At 41.3% G+C, this 24,937-nt stretch overlaps 3 protein-coding genes across 9 annotated transcripts in view; 1 reads left to right on the top strand and 2 right to left on the bottom strand.

The window, feature by feature from the left end:
* LOC106812429 (WD repeat-containing protein 26-like) overlaps nucleotides 1-6,349 on the bottom strand; it is an 8,366-nt gene extending 2,017 nt beyond the window's left edge. Inside the window, exons 1-11 of the mRNA XM_014816306.1 lie at nucleotides 6,110-6,349; nucleotides 5,574-5,673; nucleotides 4,897-4,953; nucleotides 4,331-4,467; nucleotides 3,928-4,025; nucleotides 3,051-3,207; nucleotides 2,658-2,796; nucleotides 2,202-2,342; nucleotides 1,746-1,865; nucleotides 1,275-1,420; nucleotides 649-727 (exon numbers count right to left, since the gene is read on the bottom strand). Coding sequence (XP_014671792.1) covers nucleotides 649-727; nucleotides 1,275-1,420; nucleotides 1,746-1,865; nucleotides 2,202-2,342; nucleotides 2,658-2,796; nucleotides 3,051-3,207; nucleotides 3,928-4,025; nucleotides 4,331-4,467; nucleotides 4,897-4,953; nucleotides 5,574-5,673; nucleotides 6,110-6,324 — 1,389 coding nt within the window. The 5' untranslated portion in view covers nucleotides 6,325-6,349. The remainder of the gene's footprint in view (nucleotides 1-648; nucleotides 728-1,274; nucleotides 1,421-1,745; nucleotides 1,866-2,201; nucleotides 2,343-2,657; nucleotides 2,797-3,050; nucleotides 3,208-3,927; nucleotides 4,026-4,330; nucleotides 4,468-4,896; nucleotides 4,954-5,573; nucleotides 5,674-6,109) is intronic.
* A 130-nt stretch (nucleotides 6,350-6,479) lies between these two features.
* Nucleotides 6,480-14,795, top strand: LOC106812430 (dimethyladenosine transferase 2, mitochondrial-like). 4 transcript variants are annotated; one of them, XM_014816311.1, is made up of 10 exons: nucleotides 6,480-6,555; nucleotides 10,017-10,194; nucleotides 10,498-10,589; nucleotides 10,743-10,878; nucleotides 11,164-11,309; nucleotides 11,543-11,635; nucleotides 12,619-12,675; nucleotides 13,778-13,932; nucleotides 14,050-14,143; nucleotides 14,603-14,795. In XM_014816311.1, the coding sequence occupies exons 2-10, from the start codon at nucleotides 10,095-10,097 to the stop codon at nucleotides 14,699-14,701; spliced, it is 972 nt and encodes a 323-aa protein (XP_014671797.1). In that variant the 5' UTR covers nucleotides 6,480-6,555; nucleotides 10,017-10,094; the 3' UTR covers nucleotides 14,702-14,795. The 4 variants fall into 4 exon arrangements, with proteins under 4 accessions (XP_014671797.1, XP_014671794.1, XP_014671796.1 ...); XM_014816310.1 differs by lacking the exon at nucleotides 6,480-6,555 and adding an exon at nucleotides 6,570-6,710; XM_014816307.1 differs by lacking the exon at nucleotides 6,480-6,555 and adding an exon at nucleotides 6,570-6,865.
* On the bottom strand, nucleotides 14,793-24,892 carry LOC106812431 (mediator of RNA polymerase II transcription subunit 6-like). Of its 4 annotated transcripts, none has more exons than XM_014816315.1 (6): nucleotides 24,804-24,892; nucleotides 16,782-16,941; nucleotides 16,296-16,470; nucleotides 15,850-15,955; nucleotides 15,383-15,532; nucleotides 14,793-15,233 (listed from the first exon to the last, which is right to left on the bottom strand). In XM_014816315.1, the coding sequence occupies exons 2-6, from the start codon at nucleotides 16,874-16,876 to the stop codon at nucleotides 15,079-15,081; spliced, it is 681 nt and encodes a 226-aa protein (XP_014671801.1). In that variant the 5' UTR covers nucleotides 16,877-16,941; nucleotides 24,804-24,892; the 3' UTR covers nucleotides 14,793-15,078. The 4 variants fall into 4 exon arrangements, with proteins under 4 accessions (XP_014671801.1, XP_014671798.1, XP_014671799.1 ...); XM_014816312.1 differs by lacking the exon at nucleotides 24,804-24,892 and adding an exon at nucleotides 24,667-24,778; XM_014816313.1 differs by lacking the exon at nucleotides 24,804-24,892 and adding an exon at nucleotides 24,630-24,766.
* Between the last annotated feature and the right edge of the window lie 45 nt (nucleotides 24,893-24,937).

Genomic DNA, 24,937 nt, shown 5'->3' with positions numbered 1-24,937 from the left:
TCGGATTACCCTTCCACATCCCGAATATCGTGAGCGTACATCGAGCGGTTAAGATTTGTGCCCAACTGTTGACGCACGGACGGACGGACAATCATGCGATTCTACAAGCTGCATCTGACTACATCAGATGAGCTAAAAACTGGGTCAATCAGGAATTAGCAGCTACATGGGTACCACGTAGGTGCCTCAACCCGTTCAAAAATCGTAGATTACATGCAACAAATGGCTCAAAACTTGAGGGGGTGTGGTATTTAAAATTTAATTTTGTTAAAAAAACGAGGTTTGCATGCTATCTGCTGGTGCCATATGACCACGAGAGAATTAAAGATAATGAAAAGATAAGTGAGACTGAATAGATTTATTCACAAACCAATGGAATAAAGTCAAGTTGAATACTGCTTAGAGATGCTGTGATAACCGTGGGTAACACTTTTTCTATTATCTACTTGTTGTGTAAATATACATTTGGCTTTGTTCACGTATCGAACGCCAGTCCTCACCCTTACAGACCTTTCGCAGAAAATAAAGGGGTCAAAAGACAAACATTGTATGGAAACCACCTCTTGTTTCAATTTACATTGTAGTCTGTTGATATAGCTAGATACTCAGTAATTTATGGAAGAACGCATATATCCGAATAATAGTTACCTGATTAGCTACGTTAAGTAAAGCAAGGCGTCCCGATTCCGAAACAGTGAAAGACATGATAGGATGGTCCTCCTGTATCCTACATACAGAATGAAGTAACTGTTACATCTCACCTTAACTACAGTAGCATTAATGCTGCATGTTTTATAAATGAATCACACAGTGAAAGCACACTAAAACCATGAACAATACTTTATAACTTATGCACTTTTGTAATACCTCATTGCAACATATTACTATTACCTGTAATTTTACATTGGACGAGGAAATGTTGTCACACTTGCCAGAGTCACACTAGCATCAACACAATACAGTTCAGAACTTCTACGCAATAGTGTTAGAAAAGGTAGTCAAAACTGAGGCAAATAATTTACCACACATTATCGAGACTTGTCCTGAAAAAAGTGATGTTAGTTATGCACTAAATGCATAAAAGTATGCTGTAAAATATATATACACGTATAATACTTGTAGATTCCACAAGAAATTTCACTATTTAGGTTGGCTAAAAACCACGTTTCTATGTGGTAACATGCACATTGTGCAGTTGTGGCCATTCACAGTTACTAGAGCTTCACTGCCGGGATATCAATGATGACAACGATGTTAAGTAACAGAACACTCACACTTGGGAATCGCTCAACTCTTCAAAGTTGTAGATACGAATGCGGTGGTGAGTGTCAGCAGCATAGACAGTCTTGCCATCGTTCCGACACCACAGGCATTGCACCCGCACTCCCTCCCAGGAGTCCAATAAGTTTCCATCTAGGTCCTGTTGGTAAAATGCAAAAATATTTAACATCGAACCTGTCATAACAAAGAACATCTCAAATGCTGATAAAATTACATAGTGTGTCGAGGACGAAGCCAAGTAGAACGTTACGTAAATGCACGTCGCTAGATAGAAAAGTGAGCAGGGATGCATATAAGAAATATAGCAGGTGCTGGCACAAATGTCTAGCATGAGCAAACCAAGTAGGAAGCACATGCTACTGGAGTGAGCTTATATAGACAAGATAAATTATTGCCAAAGCCAGCAACATGCTATGATTTATGATGACTTATACAGTTATATCTACTAACAACAAATCACTCACGCATTGGTAGAACTGGCCACGTGTGCCACCACACACAAACTTTTTCCCATCTTTGTGAAAGGAACAACAGATGAGGCTGTCTTCAGGTGAATGGCTGATTTTTACTCTTTGCTCTCCAGTCTAAAAGTACAATTAGGTATATTTATTTTTCTCAAAAATGTACATGGGAACAGACTTCACAGAACTGACAGCAATTTCATACAAAAGGAACAGTAATGAACTTGTCATTAAATATTTCAACATAATTCTAACACTTTTTAAAAACTAGCACCAAAGAACAACTGAAGAATGTGATGCTACTGATAGTGATACACCATACTAAAATTTTTAACCATGTGATAATAATTTATCAAGAAGAGCTAAGCCTCAATTATTGCATTCTGGTTGAACCAAAACGTGTCGGTGACGTGATTAACATGATGTATCATGTGAGGTGACATAAGTATTCTTTCATACCTCAACGTTCCACACCCACAGTTCAGAGCAATCATCGGGGCCACACGCCGCAACGTATTTATCATCGGGTGACCAGGAAATGTATGATACACCATATGAATGACCATCAAACGTTCTTCGATGCTTCAACTGATGGGTATCCTAGTTAGAACAAAACAAACATATATAGCAGAATAAACTAAATGATTTGAAACACTAAATTAGATAAATAACAAAAACCAGCTGAGACACCTTGACACCTTTCCATCACAGCTTACAGGAACTATTGAGAAAAGTTGAGATGATGGTTATTTGCACATACCCTTATATTTTATCTTTTCCCATTAGCTTCTAGGTTTCCCATCTGAATGAATTAGATGTTGGGAAATAACAGACAACCTGTGTATTGCCCGAATTAGGGGTGCTTTGCTCACTGCATTTACATAAGTAAAAGCTTCATATGAAATTGCCACCCACCATGTCTACATCCCAGATGATTAGTGTCTGGTCCTTAGAACCTGTGGCCAGCATTGTTCCATTGTGGGAAAATCTGCAGAACCAAACCTCATCACAATGATCATTCAGCGTCTGCATTACCTGGCAGGGAAACTGCTCCCTAAAAAAAAAAAAAATTGAATCGGACATGTAATAAACCTGTACCACGTATATAAGCGTCATAGAGATTAAGATAATGTTATTGCGCACCTAGTCTAGCCCAAACTCATACCCTGACAGAAATCGTATGCACCATAACATGGAAACTAGGTCAATACACTTGGTAATAATGGGGAAGATAAGAAATTCTAACATACACCAGGGCCAGAAAAAAAACAAAAGATGTACAGGGTACTGCATTCACCCTGTTTCTACCTGCTGCACATGTGATCCATGAGAAGAGACACATTTTCCAGGCCAGTATTTACGGTTGTATTGTGATACGGACAACGCTCCTGTTGCAGTTCCACAGCCTGCAGCAGCAAAGTCTGCAGCCTCCTTGGAGGCAACATCACAGATGGTGGAAGAAATGCTGCAAAACATGCAACACTATGTTAGGCTGCCAACCCATTTATTTTAAATAGCATAACTAAAGAATTTCCACAACCATGGGGTGAAGTTGAGAATTTATTAATCATCTTTAAAAAGTTTAAAAAGAACTTTTATTAAAAATCTCAAAACAAATTATGTAATATTTTTGGATAGAATTAAAAGAGGGATTTGTTACATGATTTCATTTAAAACTGAATTCCTTCAATGTTTGCTTAACTCTTCTCATAAAAGGCAAGAGCTTATTATATGGTACAAAAATTCTTCACTATTACTTTTAGCCCTTTTTAAAATCGCAAAATAAATCTGTTAAAAGACACCGGGTTTCTCATTGGGACTGTTAGATAAAAAATCAATTCCGATTTAATATCTGAATTTTTAATACAGACCTTAATGTTAAAACTTATGCTAACATATTTTGCACTGAATATAAATGCAAATATAACTATTGAAAGCTCTTTAAAGCTACTTTTCATGCCAAAGACCACGAAATGAAAACAAACACTAAAAACGTTAAAAACACACACGTGGTTTGGATTCTCTGCAGTTGACCTTTGACCAATGCCATATAACAATATCTAGACACCCCTACCCTCTTAGCTACAGCCTAGATGCCATGTTTCATCTAGCAAGTATATTCTCACACTAAAAAACACTCAACTCTACTGCTATTGTGTTCTTAGTTGTTGACAAATCTACATACATTGTAGTTTTTCCATAAGTTTAATGCGAGACGAGGGTCCTTTCCCTTCCCATTTCGCAGTTTGCATAAGCTCTTCTGGAGTACTGCACATCATGTACCTGACAAAGACCAGTTCAAATTTGAAACTACATACATACCACATATTTCCACATTATTTTCTCCACATCCCATGGTAAACATGCATGCATTCTATGTGGTACAATAATTATATATTCACACAATATGTAAAAACTTGGCTCATTTTAGAAATATACGATCAGAAATACATAATAAAGGGTACATAATACTCTTCCGTATATATATATAGCAACCAGCACACAGAATATAATATCAACCAACTAGGTACTAACTGTAGATGCCTACAAGTTACAACCACTGCATTTATCTATGTGAGTGGACCTACCCACTAAGTTCGTGCACACGCTCTGTATTGTACTTCAGTGGTGTTAACTCATGTCGCAGGCACTGAAGTGCTTCCAACATTCGTCCATCTTGCAGACCCTCCAAGTATTTTTGTTCAAGCAGCAAAAAATTCATTTTCTGCGCAATGAAAAATGTCTTAGAAAATTCCAATGACAATTACACATAGCCATCAATATATATGGAATCAGTGCCCCAGATTTGCTGATCAGTGTGGTCCCTATCATTCAGATTGTATAGGTAAGAGCATACATGATGTTATGTCACCAACAGTAAGTAGTAAGAATCAGCTTTATGAGGAGCGGATTTCATGTAAAATATGTAACTTGAATATGCTCTAGTTACAACTGTGCTCCGACTAATGATAGTTACATTTCTTTACGTCTCATCACATATTTAGGTTTTCGTTGCGTGTATGATTGTGACGGTGTTCCTGCTCCTGTATGTTATAAAAGCAGCAAATCTATGTGTCTGACATCTTCAAAATGTATTATGTACATGAACATATTCCCATGCTTTGTCTGAGATTAAGGTTAAAATAAACAATACCTGTGTTCCTTCAGGCTCATCAACAAGTCTACCTAATTCATCCAGGTCTTCTTTAGCCTATAACGCAAAGTGGTATAATAGTAAGAAGTGAAGGATATCTGGACTATTGAAATGCCATCACAAACAGGCTATATTAGAAAGGCAGAAATAATGTTAACCACTGGTGAACACAGCTTTGACATAATTAAAATGTTTGAATGTACATTTGTAAAAAAAGAGGAAAATTTCAAATCAGCAATGACATATTATTAATTTGTCATGCAACTCTGATGATGGTCAATCAGTAAATCTACCAGTAGTACACTGTACATAACATGCCATGCTGTACACACTTTATTTGCACCTTTCTGCCAAATGTTTAGTGCAAAATTGCAGTCAATGAGTACATCTACCAAGACCACATTGTGCATTACATGCTACACTGTATTAGCATAACCTTTCTGCCCAATTATTTGCAGCAACATGACACGAACAGTCGTTCCTGTGCCCAAGTAATGTCCAATTGATTCACTACATCCACATAGCTTTATGAGAGCACGCTGTGACAGCATGCCTGCATGCACATAGGTTTAAATATGCATATTACCATACAAAATCAATAATAATACAGAAAAGACAAGCAAATAATATGGATCGGGCATATTTTCTGTACAGACACAGCTTCACAATTCACTTACTTTTTCCCAGTCTCCATCCATCACATGTTGCCTGAACTGTGCAGCAGATGGATGCTCGAGTCGGCACCCAGATTCCAGCATCAACTGGCCAGCTGTGCGACTGAAACACATTTCAAAAGTGACAAAAGGAATGAGGGGAATAAGTCAACAAATAAAATTCATGAAAATTGCCATTGGTAATCAATTCAGAAAGATTCACTACAACAGTAACATGCATGATATACAAAACGTTCATTTGGGACATAAATTTTAGGCGCTGTAGCAACTGTACGTAACGCGGGCTATAGTACTAGAGCTAGGTTCATACTGTACCATTAATGTTTTAATAATTAATATCTTATATGCAGCACCACCACTCAGCAATTTGGATAAAACGATGCAAGTAGATAAATATAATATATTTCCCATGAAACTTTTAGCTTCTTATCATTGAGTATTGCATTATAATCAAACTATTGGAGGCCCCTTTCCTAAGGTAATCTACTGTAATCTAGTGACAGTAGTGTTGGTGTGTTGCTGTTCATAAGCATCCATACTTTAGTCCCAATCCTCGTAGGTGCTGTCCAATCAATCGAATAATGTCCTGGTCAGATTTAGACATGGGAGTCTTCAGACGTTCGTCCTCATGTCTATCCATTTCTCCATTCGAAGCACAAGCCCCATTCTCCACGGAATTGCGAGTGTTCTCCGCGACGAAGTCTCCATTGTGTTGTTGAACTTGGATATCAGGGCCACCATTAGCCTGGTGCATGATATCAGCTGTTAAACGCTGTTTTTTTCGCGGTGGGGGGGACGATCCACCGTCGTCCGAATCTGATGATGATGCCAGGGCGTTGACCAAATCGCCGGTGGCCTGTATTTTGACAAAATACACGCCACGTCGTCACAATTTCAATCAGAATATGACGCAGATCTGAGACATTTCACAACACGAAATCCAGCTGTATTATTTTGGTGGAGACGTCATCGGGGGCTCGTAAGGGTAATGACGCATGCGCATTATTGGCTTGACGAAAAACATGGCTGCCCCCATCAGACACTCTGCGAAATATAATGATTTGACTATTTAGAAATGGCAAGCCAGTGTCATTGGCGTACCTTGAATTATATAATAGTTTAAGGGATAATGGACCGGTGGTAACCACATTATGGCACATTTATATTTTATGCCGTTTGCATCACGTCGTATTTTAATTTTAATGGAATCAAAATCACATGTCTTCAATAGTCGCGTAGCCGTAGGCATCAGACCACTTCATTCAATCACACCTACGTGGTTTACCCATGAAGAGGTGGGTAGCAAAATTTATATAAATACTAAAGTCATACTCATAGTGTGTGATATCATATCATATGAATCTGGGTGTCACACTAACAGCAGACCTTCGATGGCACAACCACATCAGCTCAATCTGTAGTAAAGCAAATGGAACCCTATCATTCCTGAGAAGGAACCTAAATATTTCCTCAATGGAAGTTAAATCACTTGCCTATACCTCATTGGTTAGGCCCACGGTGGAGTATGCCAGCACGGTATGGGATCCATATCAGGCGCAGGACTGCAAACATCTTGAAATGGTCCAAAGACGAGCAGCGAGATATGTCTCAAACCGCCACCACAACAGGTCGAGTGTTACTGACATGCTTGAAACACTCAACTGGCCGACGCTGGAGTCAAGACGAAGGGTTGCCCGTTTGGCTATGATGTACAAGCTCGTCAACGGCATGGTCAACGTGGATACCAACAACCGTCTGATACCACCTACTCGAAGCACCAGGAACATGTCAGAGCACTCGTTTCAAATCCCATCCTGCAGATGTGACTACAGGAAAGGCTCCTTCTTTCCCAGGTCAATTACAGAGTGGAACGCCTTACCCACTGAAGTGGTGACAGCCGGAAATCTATGTTCCTTTAAGTCTCTAATTACTGCCTAAACGACATCAGGGCAGTTTTTTTAAGTAAAATTTGCTTTTTCGGTTTTTTTTCTTTAGAAAATCAAGGGAAGGAAAATTTTATTTAAGTCTCAACTAGCTCCTCTCGTTGGCATAATCATCAGTATGTTGATGGTGGCCAATATAGCGTAGAAGTAGAAGTAGAATCGGCAAATAAACTTCTGGCATGGTTATGGTAACTGCATGGATGGTACTGAATCATGAATGCGGTTCAAGGATAGAGAACATGGGTCCCAATAAAACCAATGTCATTTACATCAATATCAATATAATATTATATCAATATAATAGGTTAGGGTTAGGGTTAGCCTGTTAGGCACATTGGTTTTATTGGGACCCATGTTCTCTATCCTTGGGCCCTGAATGCTGATCTTTACGCTCACATCGGTATGATCGTATGACATGTCATATGGCCCATCAATGCCAATGGCAATGCATCCAGAGAGACCGGGTACAAGATGGCGTTGCGCAAAAGATGCGTTGTTCCCCGACCGCCAAGAGCGGTTAAGCCGCGCACTTCCGCGGGACTGGGCGCACGCGACCGCGGTGTGTTGTATGTAGCATCTCGCGATGCCCGCTATACGAATTCGCGCGCCGAAGGAGGGCGGGCGCGCGAATCCGTATAGCGGGAAGCGTAACATCGCGCAGTTTTCATCACACCTACACCGGCTCGGCTACGGCGGCCTTGGTTGGGGGCATTTGCTGCTGCTGCTTGCTTGTTGCGCGCTGCGCGGCAGGGGCGAGTATTTGTTGCTGCCGCTGCTTTCCCAGTATCTACGATTAGCTACGTGTAAAAACTGGCACGGCCACGCCACCACGTGCTCGCAGTATTCGCCGGCCACGCCAGCGCAGGTGCTCGCACGACGTGCCGTTGCCACGGGCAGCGCGGGGTCAAAAGGTTGGTCCAAACATGGCACGTACGCAGCCGGCGCCGCCACGGCGGCATCGCATTTGGAGATAGCGCTAGACCGCGCCCCCCCACGTGGAGCGCCGTATATGACACTTCGTAAAAAGCTCTGTGATAGAAATAACGCTATACTCGGCCATAGCGCCCGTCATCGCGTAGCGGCCAATGAGCGAGTGCTTCATCGCTGATTGACGGCATTTCTTGGGTTTCCTTGTAGGAGCCACTACGTCTTAGCCATGAGGCGCGCCACCCCAAAAAAAGTTTAGGGGCCGTTTAGAGATGGCCTCAAGCCGTCCATCCCGAAATGTCGGTTTGATTGCACCCAGTTTTCGCGGAGTGCGTTTTCAGACCCCTGTTTGAGGTCTGTCTGAGGTCTGTCTAACTGGACAAAAAGGGGGCGGCGTGTTCACTGTTGGGGCGCGGCTTCGCAGCTGTGCGCTGCGCGCAAAAACCGGGGCCGCAAGTCCGTCAAGACCATGAGACATACATTACATTTTGCTTCACCACAGGCCCAGATGCGTCGGCGTGTGGCAGAGCAAAAAGCTATGTTACGTAGCTAGAAGTAGCATTTATAAATTATACAACAACTGACGTTTTGCTTACAGTAGCGGGAAACGTGTGTTATTCTCAAAACTAGTGGCACTATTAGTATTAGTGATTAAGTAAAGAATGCCATATTGAGAAGAAATATTTATACTTTGGGAATAAGGGTATTGTATGTGATAATAAATAGTCACTGATGGTGTAAATATTGTTGTTTTCGTTAACACATTTGTGATCGTGTCAATACATGATCATATTCCATGATTGCTACTTGGCAGGAAATCACCTGCTGCTGCTGAGAGGGTCTATGTCCCCCAGGGTACTGCCGGAACGTACCCTGGGTACGGTCCGGTATACCGGAACGTACCCTGGTACTATCTAATATGCCGGACCGTACCTCGCCTACTCCACTAACGAGTCTAGGGAGTCGCCTACGCCTACTCCCTAACCCTTACCCTAACCCTAACTCTAACCCTAACCCTAACCCTAACCATATCAGATAGTTACCAGGGTACGTTCCGGTATACCGGACCGTACCCAGGGTACGTTCCGGCAGTACGCTGGGGGACATGGACACTATGAGCCCTGCTGCATGCTGCCACCCCTGCTAGGAAATTTGCAGAACAATTTGTCAGAACAGTTTCCAGATAAATTTTACATTAGTGAATCTTGCATGCATGCATGCGGCTTTACGTGTGGCTTTACTGTTTGTCCATCTATTCATCAACAGATTGGCAATCTCAGTATGTCAATTCAGAACTGAATATCAATCTCAAGAAAAGCCCTGATCTTATTGCTACAAATATTGGATCTCCAAAGTTTTGCCAGTGTTATTAAAAGCGCACGCACGCATGCATGTACGCTTAATTGCATACACGCACACACGCACACACATAGCCAGATATAGATCTATATAATAATATATACTGAAACTCAAGGCAATAATAGATAGATATTAACAGTATATTTGAAATAGAATTAGCATTAAAAAAGCTGCATTAATGTATTATTATGTCAGACATGTTTAATTTTATTTTAAGGGCTGTGAAGTATCTGACTATACTCTACAAAAGCGGCACAAGAAACTTCTTTTCAGAAGAAATCGGCATGCAGAGAGTATGTATGTTATCAATGAAAGGGTTGCAGACATGTTGCTAGACAAACTAGGAAATGATCTCAAGCAGGATAGTGGGAGGTCCATATTTGAAATCAACCCAGGTTCGTTTTTATTTGTATTCCAAATGTTCTCATAATAACAAATTAACAATTTCCAATAGCTTGTTTATAAATGGACTTATTATTAACAAAATATGTTTATTATTGATGAATTAGTTAGTTCCAGCATTGAGTGATGTGATTAATTTTAAAGTTTTCACACATGAATGTATTCACAATATCTGTGATTTGCAACATAATTGTCATTTCTAAATCATGAAGCTGTATTTGTTTATACAAACTTTGCAGTCCTTACATCAAACTAAGGTTGTGTTAATGTGCGGGTGTTTTTTCCTATTTTTACAGGTCCAGGAGTTCTAACCAAGAAACTGTTGCAAAGTGGATTTGAGAGGATACGGGTGTTTGAACCCCATAATGAATTCATACCATACTTGAAGGTATCAAACTTGAGTCTGCTTTTGAGTTTGCTGTGAATATCTAGTGATAAGAATTTGTAATAATGTCACTTGGTTATGCATTAAATATATTCAACATATGTGCAATTACACGTGAGTATAGTTGTTTAACACACACGCACATATTTCCTACAGATTCTTGAATCGCAATATCCTCACAATTTGGTGCTTGTACCTAAAGACCTGACCACTATTCACACGTTATCTACACGATGTAAAACGTCTGAGTCCACCATGTTAGAAGGAATTTCTCGTCGACCTTGGCATGAAGGTACTGGTAATTAAACACACTGATAACCCCTAGGACAAGATGATATTGAAATAGTTAGCTGTTTTAAATACGGTATTATATCGTTGGTAATTATGATGTTTCTCCAATTTCAATTTGTTATTTGAACTGGAATGCATTAAAGAATTTAAAATTTAACTTAGAATTATGCAAATACCTGGAAATCGAAGCAGATGATAATCAATATATAAAGTTATAGGTTAGGTAAATTATGCACTTAGAGTAAAATAAACCGCATGCTGTTTATGTTGCATTGATGTTCCACAGACTCACCAGTAACGATTGTAGGGGTGCTCCCATGGAAACAGTACACATTCCTTCGTCATATGCTGTGGAGACTGTCAAACATGTCAGGCTTGTTTTCTCTTGGGAGGTGTCAATTCTGCCTCTACATTCCACACAAGGAATATTGGGTAGAGAAGCTTTGTCATGGAAATCTTAAAATTAGTGCTGTTTGTGTACAGTCAAACATAAAAAGTAGTTCGAAGTCAAGTTATTGATCATGTTTATAGTTTGGAATGCACTGTCTTTAACGCTGCATTCGGGTTTCATTGCATTACTAAATGCATATTGTTACAAATAATTTCTTATTCTTATTGCATTACTTTACTCTATTCTAAATCTTATATATATATATCTATTTTAGTACATGACAGCCGAGCCAGGAATACTACTGTCTAGATATCGAGCCACCACCGTTTATTATCGTCTGTTCTTTGATATCAAACTCCTACACAGAGTAAGTATTGCTAGGTAACATTTCACCAACTGGGGGGGGGGGGCGAAGATTGTGCCTATTAAATGGAACTAACCAATCAAATTTACCATAACTAATTACCGTACAATTGCCATGTTACTAGCTTGGATTGTAGTCGACTATATGTGGGTCATATCTAGTGATGTCCCGATGATCGATTATAATCGAAAATCGATCGATAATAGTCTCAAATTCGATAATCGATTATGAAAACAAATAATCGATTATCAAAAATACAAAAAAAAACTACTAATTTTTTTTTTTAAATTACTAAATCGCAACATGGACATGTATTGGTAGCGAAGTAGAAGTGCATCAGTGTGTAGTCCAGAGGACACCTTCATGAATCACTGTTAACATAGGTCCTGTCTGATTGCAAAGTGGTACTAGTGTACTTATAGACATGGACAAATTGGACAGTGTCTTTGTTTTGGTTTGACTCTGTCCCACAGATGTTATCCGTAGATCAGATTCTACTCTCCGTATTGTTTGTTACATTATGTTGGAGAGGATATTCCATTGGCAGGACATTAACTCGGCTACACAGCCTACACTATTAGAACACAAACAACTTACTTACTATAATAAAGAACATGTCTTGATCATGTTTGGTTTAAAACTTTTAATGTTTTTATAAAGGCATTTAAACCATTTCTTTTTAAATTGATTAAATACTGTATAGGAACAGACATTGATATACATACAGCAACCTTCACAGAGTTAATAGGCCTACATGATCATAAAACATGATAATATTGAATGCTATGTATAATTGTATATACAAAGTAAGATTAAATGAAATCTATGCTATTATTAACCGATTATAATCGATTATCGATCGGTTAAGGGAAACCGATAATCGATTATGAAATTCCAGCCGATTCCCATCACTAGTCATATCTGTGTTATTCAACTGGCAACATCGATTGTCTTTAGAGTTGTGCTTAATATTTCTTTCAATGCAGGAGCCAAGGTCTTCATTTCACCCACCCGGCTCAGAACAAATTGTCAAGTCTTCAGGGGTATGTCTGCCTTTGTATTTAGCTTGTCTTGCTTAGTCAGTTGCAGCTTTAACATTAAGTGAGTACAATCAAAGTGTAAAGTTCTTTTCCATGTGAACAATGAATATGAAGCTGCCACATATGCTTGCACACTACTAATAACCAAGATTCACGTAATACGTACATGTTCAAGCTTTAGAATTATCAGGGATGAGATTGGATAATTTAATTTTCAGCTGAAATTTTAATTAGCAAACAGAGGAGCGAGCAATGGGAGGACCGTAGGTCATCGCCATGCTAGGGGGGTCCGGGGGCATGCCCCCCCCACGAATTTTTTTTAAAAGATTGGTGCAATTTGGTGCATTCTAAGCTATTCTGAACACATAGGAGACTCTTGAATCACCTTTTCAAGTTGTCAAAAGGAACAAACGAACTATAATAGGAAATCAGGGGGCTGAAAATAGGGCAAATTTTTTATTAAATGTCTAGACATAATGATATTTTTCTGTTTCCACCCGTCGCTTGCATTGTTTTACTTAGACACAACATCGCGCTGCCTTGCTGCGACGAGATTTGAATGAAAAAAACACAATGCGAATGGAACAATCAGTGCATAGTCATGCACACAACATGCACACAGCAACATGTAAACCCGGCCCCCAGGCCAGGCATGGTCGTTACGTGATCAGCTACCTCAAATGTTTGCCCCTCTACTGCACCCTGTGAACGAGGATTTTCTTTTCTGGTACGCAAAAACAGATACACTGTATACTTCGCTGTCAGCCTACTGTCTACACTCTACAGTCTACAGTCAGGTGCTGTTGAGGGTATATAATTTAAATTGTTACATTGTTACCCCCCTCCCAATTTTCTCAACGAATTTTTTACATTGTTACCCCCCTCCCAATTTTCTCAACGAATTTAGACGTTTCACAAAATCGACCCCTGGGACTGTCAAATCCGCGGATTTCCGCGGATCCGCGGAAGAATCTCATCCCTGAATTATGTATGCATTTTTATGCCATGAAATTTGTGCTGTCACTTTTGGCATTTCCCTTGACAGGCTGTCGTATACAGCTGTGAATGTTATCACCTTTTATCGCATCCATGAATTTTCGTACAGAAAACATTCAAGGATGATGGTCATATGTACCTGGTGGAACTCACACCAAAGCGGGACCTATTGGAGCAGTTGCCTAAAGAACGCCTTCCTGAACTTTATTTCTTTGTGAGACAACTGATGAATGCGAGGAAAGCAAAACTCATTGCCATTATGGAGTATGTACCACATCTGCAATAAATAATCCAGGTTTCTTTCTCGTGTGAGATATAAATAAACATCAAATTCAGGCCTATGAACAAGTCAGTAATGAGTTCATTTTAATATTTTACCAGGCAGTGGGTACCAAAATGTGGTCCAAGACTTATAAAGCAAGGCTACACAATTTACACACGGACAGGAGATTTAACACCGAGAAACTACATGGAGGTAAGAGGAGTTAATGTATAGTGTATAATGTCACGTTGTAGAAATGTCAAAATTTAGTTTAAAGTAAAAACGTGATTACCATGTCTTTCCGATAAAGAGCTTTGAATTGTACATACATGAGGTCAGGAGTCTATCAATATTGATAGACTCCTGATGAGGTGTCAATCCCTTTATATATATATATATACATACAGGGCCATAGCAATCCCATTTTGCCTGGGAGGGGCAAAGCCACATGCGTGGTGTGTTCTGGGAAGGTGACCGCCATTGACCAATGGTCCATGTATTGTATACAATTTTTTCTGGGGGGAGGGGGGCCTCGATATAGAAGCACTTAAAACACATGTACTATTTTAAATGATAACATGTTACTTTCAGCACTATTTATAATTATTTTCCACTTCTGTTCACTTTTAGTAGAAAAATTAGGTAAGTTCTCCCCAATTTATAAAATTACAGGTGTTCAAGCAGTTATCTTCATGGTCGGAATATCCAGACAGCAGCTTCAGTGCAGCCATCCAAACAGTGAAGGAACAGATGGATGATCTAACGTCCTAGCAGTAATATATGTGCAGAATCGCAATTGTAACATAGATGCAATAATGTTGTCATTGTATGTGTATATAAAAAACAACTTTATGTATCAATATTATACATGAGTAAGTTTATTTGTTTAAAAAAAATACTTACTAAACCTTATCTATTATATTAGGGAATGTTAATAATTCCAAATATTGACAGATCACAAAACAAACATTTCTATATTTTACTGTATCGACACCCAACATAGTAATTACATTATTTTAATTTTCATAACAAAACATCCCATCACACAGATAGTTTTAAAAAGCCACTATAGATATATGATATATACATCACAAAAATATATATTTAATTTAGATATATAATGAACTTAGCTTTATGCTGTTTTTAAATTAGCGCAATAATTTTGGTTTTTTATCAGGGGGAGGTTTGATCCCATCCGTGGGAGCAGGTCGCCTTTGTGCCGCTGACTGAGTTGGAGTCTCATCCTCCTCTTTCTCGAGTTTCACATCTACTTTTTCCTCCGATGACTTGTTCTCCTGGTCAACTAAAAACACGTAGCATAAACATGTTCATGTGTTTGGATTGTAAAATATACATGAATGATTAATCAAACAGTTATATTGTGTCATCGGTTACTGCATACATGTATAATATCAGCAGAGCAACAAGGTATGTTGAGAATAAAGGACATACTTGGTTTTTCTGGTGGAGGTGGTGGTGGTGGTTGGATTGACTTCGGAGGGAATCTTTTTGAAAGGTCTTCTAACAATGCATCTACTCTCTGTATCTGGAAAATTGATCCCTGTTCATCTTTCTTCTTTTCTTTCTTTTTGTTTTTTGTGTCTGAAAAATTAAATGTAAATAAGCCATATAGCCTAATTGAAAGATGAGCAATTTACTCACAAGGAAAGAAGATAGTTTTAATCATATTACATGAATAGTATGTGTTATGTGGGCGTCTATAGCTGCAACCACATTCTAGCTATGTCAATAGCCAGTGATGCTGTACGTGAAAATACACATTCCTTCTTAAAGTCAGACACACTCACATACATTAAAATTCGTCATAATATTTCACTGAATTACTGTGTAGATGCAGGTAATGATTTCATACGTTGCACATTGCAGGTTGGTTTAATGTTTTACATCAAGAAACATACCTTGCTGTTTTTCCTTAAACTCCCACCAGTATCCTTTAGATGGATGATACCTTGAAAATGACAAGGCCTCCTCAAATGCTGACTGAAGATAATGAGTTGTGTTAAGCTGGAAAGAAATGATGCAAATATAAGGCAAGGTAACTACATCTATATTTTGAGCCCAGGCTAATAGTAAATTTTCCATTCTCCCAATGATTGACACTTGCCCTACAGTTGTGACCTGCTACTGTACTGTACTGTGCTGTTGTTACTGTAGATTGCCCAATATATGTACCAAATATAATCACTGTCAGGGAAACACTAGATTTATGTCACCATTGTTTTGTCATTGCCATTCCACAAGGTCAACCCCACAGTAGACGTGATCAAATTCACTATAGCGAGTCGGTTATTGCCTGCTATTTTTTTATCATTTTCAATCTAATTAATTTTTAGACCTCGCTCACCAGACGGGAGTTGATGACTGAGCACAGGTCAGGTGCTTGATACACAATGCCTGCTATGATGTAGTAATCGGCCAGTGGAGTAACTTGGGTGGACGAGTGTCGATGTTGCTTCCTCACGACATAGAGAATTGGTTCCTGGACATGCAGAAGGATGTACTCCAGCCCTGACATGTTGCTGCCAAAGACAAACATACACTCATGTACAAGGTTCACTACATGATCAGACCAGAGAATTTCCTGGCCTCTTGGTAGAGGTGAAACTAGTAGCACGGCATACAAAATTTTGTGTGGGCATGATACTTAACCACATTGCATTATCGAGACAATTCATCAAAATTAAGGACCCTTATAGCAGTGCATGGGTACTATTATCGACACGTGAATAAACACGTATACATAAATGCCTGGATGCATGCATATTTGTGTGCTATATGAGCTAGCAACACTCGTGGAGGGGCACGTTAGCTTTAACAGTAAGGAGCTTACTTTAGCTGCTCAAGACCAAGCCTTTGCATCTTCACAACCTCGTTGTTGCATGTTCGATCGTAAAACGGGTTGCTGCGGTCCGAGAAATAATCCATCACATTTCCTGGGTTGAGCACTGGTATCCATGCAGTGTCGTGCCATGATATACTCAGTGGCGCCTCTACAAAATAGGTTATTGTTTCCCTTATATTACACAGTTTGAGCATTTTATGCAAAATCCCACAAAAATCCACTGTGGTCAAGCATTCGAATGCAGCTATACCTCGAATGCTGCAATATGAAACCAATAAGAGTGTATAATCCAACCAAGAATAACCAGCCTTGATAAAACTCTTAAGAGAGACCACGTCAGTCTAAAACCACATGATAGAAATAAATAAATAGATGCTAGCTAAAACAAGATCATAACAAGGCACGAGAGAAAATCTCTTCTGGTTATAGAGAGAACACAATTTGAATAATAGCCTATCCATCATTTGTGGTAATGTAGTTACTGCATTCAAACTTGGGGAAACAAATTTGTTTCATACGTTTCACTATTCTTGTCAAGATGGACTTTCCACTTCTTTCATTAGCCTGATTATTAGCATGATTAGGCAGGATATCACAGGTATGTGCTTGCCAATTACTTCACTACATGTCCACTATATTGACATGGTGCCAACATCTATGCATTCCTACATTATACCAGCCCAAGCCCAGACACATGCTCAAACACATTATGGGGGTCCCAAACTATCCTTGATTGTGATCCCATATACCCACCACAATGCCACTGCAGAGGAACATTTGCAGGCACACCATTTACAGGAAAACACGTTTGATAAAATCGGGCGATTATTTGAGTCGCGTGACTATATACAATGCGCGCCCGAACAATGCGATACTATACAATGCGAGTATACAAATGCTCTACTACGTGCGCCCGAATGTACGATTCATCAGCAAATCAAATGGTGCCATTTTCAATCATGTGACTATCAATCTAGGTGGCGCGAGATGAATCGCCGATTAATCACGCTGAAAATCGCCTGTGTGTCCACTGAGTTGCCCGACTCAGTCGCCTGCAAAATCGCGTAGTGTGGAAGGGATACTAGACTCTTGGATTTTACTGCATACAACTGTACTTACTGTATAACAAATCGTCTATACCCACACGTACTTGTTACCAGATACCTAGTTTAATTGTTACAATTAATTATACATCAACGCTACGAAATTTGAACGGTGACGCCCGCGACTGTGCTGCCATCCTGAAAAAGTTGCGCATTTCCCAATATATTTTGCACGTTACAGACCGAGGGCTGCAATTATATTTATACCTAAATGCTATTTAACCGAACGATGTTCATTTTATGACAAATTTATCCATAATATAACTGAAACCATGTCGTTTATAAGATATTACAATCCTTCTGCTTATAAATTAATTAATAAAAACACCCTCGGTCTGTAGCCCTTGGCTGAAAAGTCATTTTGCGCCACTTTTCAGATCGTGCGCTTTGAGTGGCGCCACCGTCGTTGTAATCAAACTGTAGTCGTTAGTTTTAAAACATTTAAAAAATATATTTCTAATGGTGATTAAACCATGAAACTTTTTATGTAGCGTAATTTTAACCGAAATTAACCGAAAATAACCATACAACCTAGAGTAAAGGATCCCTTTAAACTATAAAGCTGTCTGTATCACGACACTGTCCCTATTATTACAGAATACACTACAGAGTAATGTATATACGGTAAACATCAGGTTTAGCGTCGTAAATTAACTTGCAAACGCCACCGCCAGATGTCGCTACATGGTCTATCGGCGTTTCGGGCGTATAAGTGGAACATCGTCAGCACTCTCGTAGTTCTGGTACAGGGTAGCGAAGGAGCCTTCTCCCTTCCTCCTTCTCCACCAGCTTCTCCCCCTCCTCCACCACCTTCTCCCCTTCCTCCTCCACCAGCTTCTCCCTTGTCCCCTTCCTCATTCTCCACCAGCTTCTCCCCCTCCTCCTTCTCCACCAGCTTCTCCCCCTCCTCCTCCTCCACCAGCTTCTCCCCCTCCTCCTCCACCAGCTTCTCGATCCCTTCTCCCCCTCCTTCTCGACCAGCTTCTCCCTTCTCCCCCTCCTCCTCCACCAGCTCCCTTCTCCCCCTCCTTCTCCCCTTCCTCCTTCTCCACCAGCTTCTCCCCCTCCTCCACCACCTTCTCCCCTTCCTCCTCCACCAGCTTCTCCCTTCTCCCCTTCCTCATTCTCCACCAGCTTCTCCCCCTCCTCCTTCTCCACCAGCTTCTCCCCCTCCTCCTTCTCCACCAGCTTCTCCCCCTCCTCCTTCTCCACCAGCTTCTCCCCCTCCCCCTCCACCCGCTTCTCCCCCTCCTACCACCAGCTCCATTCTCACTCCTCCTTCTCCCCTTCCTCCGCGCTCCCCCTTCTTCTCGCCACCAGCTTCTGCCCCCTCCTCCACCACGCTCTCCCCTTCCTCCCTCCACCATCTTCCTCACCTTCTCCCCATTCCTCATTTTCCACCACCTTCTCCCCCTCCATCCGTTCTCCACCAGCTTCATTCTCCGTTCTCCCCCCTCCATTTTCCCCTTATCCTCTTCTCCACCAGCTTCTCCCACCTCCGTCCACCACCTTCATCCCCTTCGCGCTCCTCCCAGCTCTCGCCTTCCCCCCTTCCTCATTCTCTACCAGCTTCTCCCTTCTCCCGCCTCTCCCTCCACCAGCTCCCATTCTCCCCTACTTCTCCACCAGCTCTCCCCTGCCTGCCTTCTCTCCACCAGCTTCTCCCTTCTCCCCTTCCTCATTCTTCCGTACTTCTTGCCTACTTCCAAACTAACTACTTCTACTTCTACATCTATATTGGCCACCATCGAACATACTGACGATTCTGCCAACGGGAGGTTGCCTAGTTGAGAACAAAAATAAAATTTTCCTTCCCCTTTGATTTTCTAAAAGTAAAAACAACAAAAAAGCAATTTTAACTTTAAAAAAAACTGCCGCTGATGTCGTTTTAGCGCAGTAATCAGAGACTCTCTAATCTGACTTATTATGACAAACTCTCGCTTGGCCAACCCCCCCCCCGCCCCCCCCCCCACCCCCCCCCCCTAACTTCTGTGGGTAAGGCGTTCCACTCTGTATAGACCTGGGGAAAGAGGAGGCCTTTTCCTGTAGTCACATCCTGCACGTAGGAATTTGAAAAGAGTGCTCTGGACAATGTTCCTGTGCTTCGATTAGGTGGTATGCAGCATCGGTTGTTGGTATCCAAGTTGACCGATTGCCTATGACGAGCTTGTAGCACCATAGCCAAAGCGGCGCACCCTTTCGTCTTGACTTCCAGCGTCGGCCAAGTTGAGTGTTTCAAGGCATGTCAGTAACAACGCGACCTGTTTTGGTGGCCGGTTGAGAATACCCACCCCACGTGCTGTCTCGTCTTTGGAACCACATCCTCCTCAGATGCTTGGCAGTCGCTTGCGCGCTGATATGGATCCCCATACATGCTGGCGTACTCCAGCCGGCGAGGGCCGTCTAACAATCGAGGCTATAGCGCAAGGTGACTTAACTTCATTGAGGAAATATTAAGGTTCAATTCTCAGGAATGATAGAGTTGTCTTAATTTGCTTTACTACAAGATTGAGCTGATGTGCGTTGTCCATCCATAAGTCTGCATGTTAGTGTGACACCCAGTGTACTTTGCTGATGTGGCCACGTTTAAAGGCTCCTTTAGTGATGAAAAATAGGTTCACATATATCCAATTATACTATGTTTTGTACAACTAACTAAGAGAAATTTAGCCAGGTTGAGATGGGTATTTCGACGGTGTATGAGAAAAACGAAATTTTTTGATGAAACACAATGTTAACGCAATATTTGCGGGAAACGCAAAAGCGCCACCTACTTTGGCGGCTATGACGCGTGTGACGTCAGAACTAGGCACTAGCTCCGCTTGGTTTACGCTGTTGGCCAAGCGTGTACAATGGAGCCTGTACAATGTACAATGTGAACAACCGATTCAGAGTCGTCTCTAGACTACATATCAGTTTTCGACGATTTACGGATGGAGCAGTCCAATCAGCATTGATAAAGATGCCAAATTGAAGTAGACATAGACAATGAAGTATGACCATGTTAGAAGATAGCTTTGTATTCAGCTGCGTACATCGTTTAACCCGTTGCCAATGATTACCGCTATACGCCCGACGCAGCGCTGTGCGACGGGATTGTCTATACAACAGACGGAATGGATATTCAAACCCTAGCAATACCGTTTCTTGGAGCTACGATTACCCAGCATAGTTTAAGGGCAACCGTGCCAAGGCAACGTGCGATGCCTTGTTCAATTCCGTTTGCCAAAGTTCAAGGCAACGTCGAACGGCAGCAAAGGAAGACTGCTGAATGGTGGTTAGCTCGAGTATTTCATTCGGTTATTGCCGTTAGTCACACAGCCTGGTTCGGGGTTATAGTAGTAGTAGTAGGGGTGAGTATTGCGACAAAAAAACCGTATTGCAATATATTGCAATTGACAAAACCGATTTCGGATATTCTCAATACGTATTGGAAAGGGGTCATACCTATGTGTCCGTACCTATGTGTCCCAGTAGCCGTACCTATGTGTGTCCAGGTACCTATGTGTCCCAAGTACTATGTGTCCCCAGTACCCAGGTACCTGTGTGTCCCGTACCTATGTTTCCCAGTACACGAAACAACGGATTTCAGCGTTAAGGCCTAGGCTGTTACGGTCATGACCAGCAAACAAAAAATTAAAATGTTTTTTAGTTAATTTCAATAAAAAACTCAGTTCAGTTCACAATTTTTGCATTAAGCGGGGGACACACCATCGCGAAATTTCGCATGGTATAAGCATAGATATATACAACACATATATGTGTTGTATATATCTATATGGTATAAGCATATAAGAAAGCGTGGCCGATGACAATCAGGGTGGGCTCAGGTCGCAGTGATACATGTACATAAACGTGATGTTATACATTGTATCACGCAAAGCCAAGCAAGCATTTTATTCTCTCAATAGTACCCCCTTTTAATATGGGGAACATAGGTACCGGGAAACATAGGTACCTGGGTATTGGACACATAGGTACGGGAAACATAGGTACGGGGACACAATAGGTACTGGCCGGGACACATAGGTATGGACCCATTTGGAATGTGTATACCATGCATTGATACTAGTAACAATTTGAATGGTTTTTAATATCATCATATATTGTATTAATGACATGATTTAATTTCTCATGTTTTTTCTTGAGAAACGAGAAGCCACGGCAATGTTTTCCGCTGACAGTGCAGCCCCTCTGTCTGTAACAATGTCACCCGCTGTACTGAATACCCTCTCGGATAGCACTGCCCGCTGGCTGGAATCACAATACCCTGCTGCATAATTGGCTAATACTGGATACTGAAACTGAAACTGAAACTGAAACTGAAACAGTGGGTGCTCGCTTCAGCTTGTATCGCGCGGCGCGCGCGGGCACTTCAGGTGACCATAAGGCTATATATAGCCCCCTGGTTTGCCGTGCTCTCTGCCTCGCTCACGACGTCTGCCGCGCAGTAGTACCGCGCGCAGTGCTCCATGCAGTGGTCGCTTACCAGTAATATGTTATGCGCCGTGTAGGCATTGGTGTTCGAAATATAACACCGCCAGTGTAATAATTTTCGAGCCATTAACAACTAAGACATAAAGGCAAGTGCCAGTAATTTATTTCTTGTATATACCACCGTACGTAAAATATCGATATCCGGAAGTTGTATCGCGATATATCGAGTTTTCAAAATATATTGCAAATATACCGATATATCCGGTATATCGTTACACCCCTAAGTAGTAGTAGTAGTTACTAGTACTTACTAGTAGTACAGTGTACTACTACTAGTACTACTACTAGTTGTAATATCAGGCCCGTAGCCAGGGGGGGTTCGGGGCTCGAACGACCCCCCCCTGCTTGCCGCCGAGTCCCCCCAAGCAAAAAAAATAAATTTGAAAATTTGCAAGAATTTCACCTCGGGTCGCTCCATTTAGGTATATAATTGCAAAAATCTCCATCGTGCGGGAGGGGTGAACAGTGAACACCCCCCTCCCACACCCTCCCCCCGCTCGGGTCGCTTGCCTCCCTCGCCGGCTTCGCCTCGAGCAGGGCGTGTACGGGGGGGGTGCCGAGGAGTCCGGACCCCCTTGCTCGCGCAGAAAACGCATCTGAGGGGGTGTAATTTTAAAAATTTTCTGGGGGGAGGCCCCCAAGACCCCCCCTCCGCGTGTTCACAACTATGGTTACGGTTAGACCGTAGACGCGAATAATTCTGTCCCATATAACCTTTTTTATATTTTGGCTGAGGGTTATATTGGGACAGAACGGGTTCATTGAAATTTCGTGAGATCGCATGCAAAAATGGCACTGCGCTGAGAATGCGGCCGTACGCCGGCATTGGCGTGAAAAAACCTACCGCTCCCTTCTACATGGCTTTACCTTGCTACTGATATGTGTAATACATTCACTTCAAATCGTTATTTACTTCTTAAAAGATTTGTTTTCAGAAACACCGCCCTTCATTAACTTTAGTAAATTACGTTGGCGCATTTACAAACAATCAGACAATCAGAGCGAGTCTTACAATAGCCCTGTCTTCGCTTGTATCTGTGGCGCTGCAGGAGGCCTCTGATAGACTCGCTGTGAGTGTGATTGGTCTGATTGTTTGTAAATGGCCAACGTAATTTACTAAAGTTAATGAAGCCGGGTTTCTGAAAAAACAATCTTTAAGAAGTAAATAACGATTGAAAGTGAATGTATACACATATCATGTAGCAAGGTAAAGCCATGTAGAAGGGAACGGTAGGTTTTTTTCACGCCAAATAGCGGCGTACAGGCCGCGCATTCCAGCGCATGCATTTTGCTAGATACATAAAGTAACCCAACCCAAGAGAGATAGGGTTACAAAGCCTCCCTATCCTTTTGTGCGGAGGAATGCCCGAGTGAATCACTCGGCCGGTTTGCTTGGTGCGTTCCAGAGACTACAACTTCCAAACTGGGTTTTATTTCTCACAACGAACCTTTCCCCGCTATCTGGGAACTTACTATGTGTATCGCAATACTCGTATTAAACTAATATAACCTGTTACAAAATTCGAAGTGACGAGCGGCGAATATACCTGAGCGCCATTTCTGTTGACCTGTGACGTACGCATTTCCCAATGCGCATAGCAATCGGCAACGCAGCGCCCTCCGATTGGTCGGTGATCCGCTCTTCAAAACCGAAGTACGTCAACAGTCAACAGAAATTGGCGCTCAGTATATTCGCCGCTCGTCACTTCGAATTTTGTAACAGTTATATTAGTTTAATACAGAGTATTGCGATACATAGTAAGTTCCCAGATAGCGGAGAAAGGTTCGTGTTTAGAATAAACCCAGTTTGGAAGTTCTAGTATCTGAAAACGCACCAGCAAACTGCCGCAGTGATTCACTCGGGCATTCCTCCGCATAAAAGGATAGGACACTTTTGTAACCCTATCCTCTTGAGTTTGGGTTACATTATTGTATCTAGCATTTTGCATGCGATCTCACGAATTTCAATGACCCCGTTCTGCCCAATAATATAACCCTCACCAAAATATAAAAAGGTTATATGGGACAGAATTATTCGGTCTAGGTGAGACCCCCCTGGTACCTAATCCTGTACACTGCAACCCCCCACATATGAACCGAAATGACCCAAAATATGCCAACATTTGAAAACGAACCCCCCCGCCCACCCAATAATAATGCCAATATAAAGCTGGCTACGGGCCTGTAATATTGTACTAATAACAGCTAGTAGCTACGTCTACGTTATTTAACTTGCCTCTGTCATTCATAATTACCGACGTTGTATTACGGACCTTTGTAATAACGTTCGTTCATTTAATACTTTGCTACTTTACCACCAAGCTAACCAGACAGACTCCTGACTCCGAAGGTAGTTCTCTCGCTACAACAATGTTTTACACACGGGAGAAAATAATTGATAATTTATCACCTTATATTATGGTCGATAGATTGTATACACGTCTCTTTCTACTCGGTTAGTATTGGATTCTAACGTTGACATGAAGAGAAGTTGTCCGTCTATGTGCTGCGTACCAGGCGGTTGATGAAAAAAACGACCACTTA

This window comes from Priapulus caudatus, unplaced genomic scaffold (genome assembly GCF_000485595.1).
Source record: "Priapulus caudatus unplaced genomic scaffold, Priapulus_caudatus-5.0.1 Scaffold647, whole genome shotgun sequence".
NCBI lineage: Eukaryota > Metazoa > Priapulida > Priapulimorpha > Priapulimorphida > Priapulidae > Priapulus > Priapulus caudatus.
The sequence above is the reverse complement of the archived record's forward strand: the minus strand, read 5'-3'. Positions and strand labels throughout refer to the sequence as shown.

What these genes read in the sequence shown, in the direction of transcription:
- LOC106812430 (XM_014816307.1), top strand. Translation starts at nt 6,722, where the DNA reads ATGGCACATTTATATTTTATGCCGTTTGCATCACGTCGTATTTTAATT. An exon ending in AATTCATACCATACTTGAAG is followed by an intron (nt 10,590 to 10,742) that starts GTATCAAACTTG and finishes TATTTCCTACAG; the next exon opens with ATTCTTGAATCGCAATATCC. An exon ending in ATATCAAACTCCTACACAGA is followed by an intron (nt 11,636 to 12,618) that starts GTAAGTATTGCT and finishes CTTTCAATGCAG; the next exon opens with GAGCCAAGGTCTTCATTTCA.
- LOC106812431 (XM_014816312.1), bottom strand. Translation starts at nt 24,688, where the DNA reads ATGAACGAACGTTATTACAAAG. An exon ending in GAACGAACGTTATTACAAAG is followed by an intron (nt 16,942 to 24,666) that starts GTCCGTAATACA and finishes CCTATTTTGTAG; the next exon opens with AGGCGCCACTGAGTATATCA. An exon ending in GTTTAAGGAAAAACAGCAAG is followed by an intron (nt 15,533 to 15,849) that starts GTATGTTTCTTG and finishes TTAATTTTTCAG; the next exon opens with ACACAAAAAACAAAAAGAAA.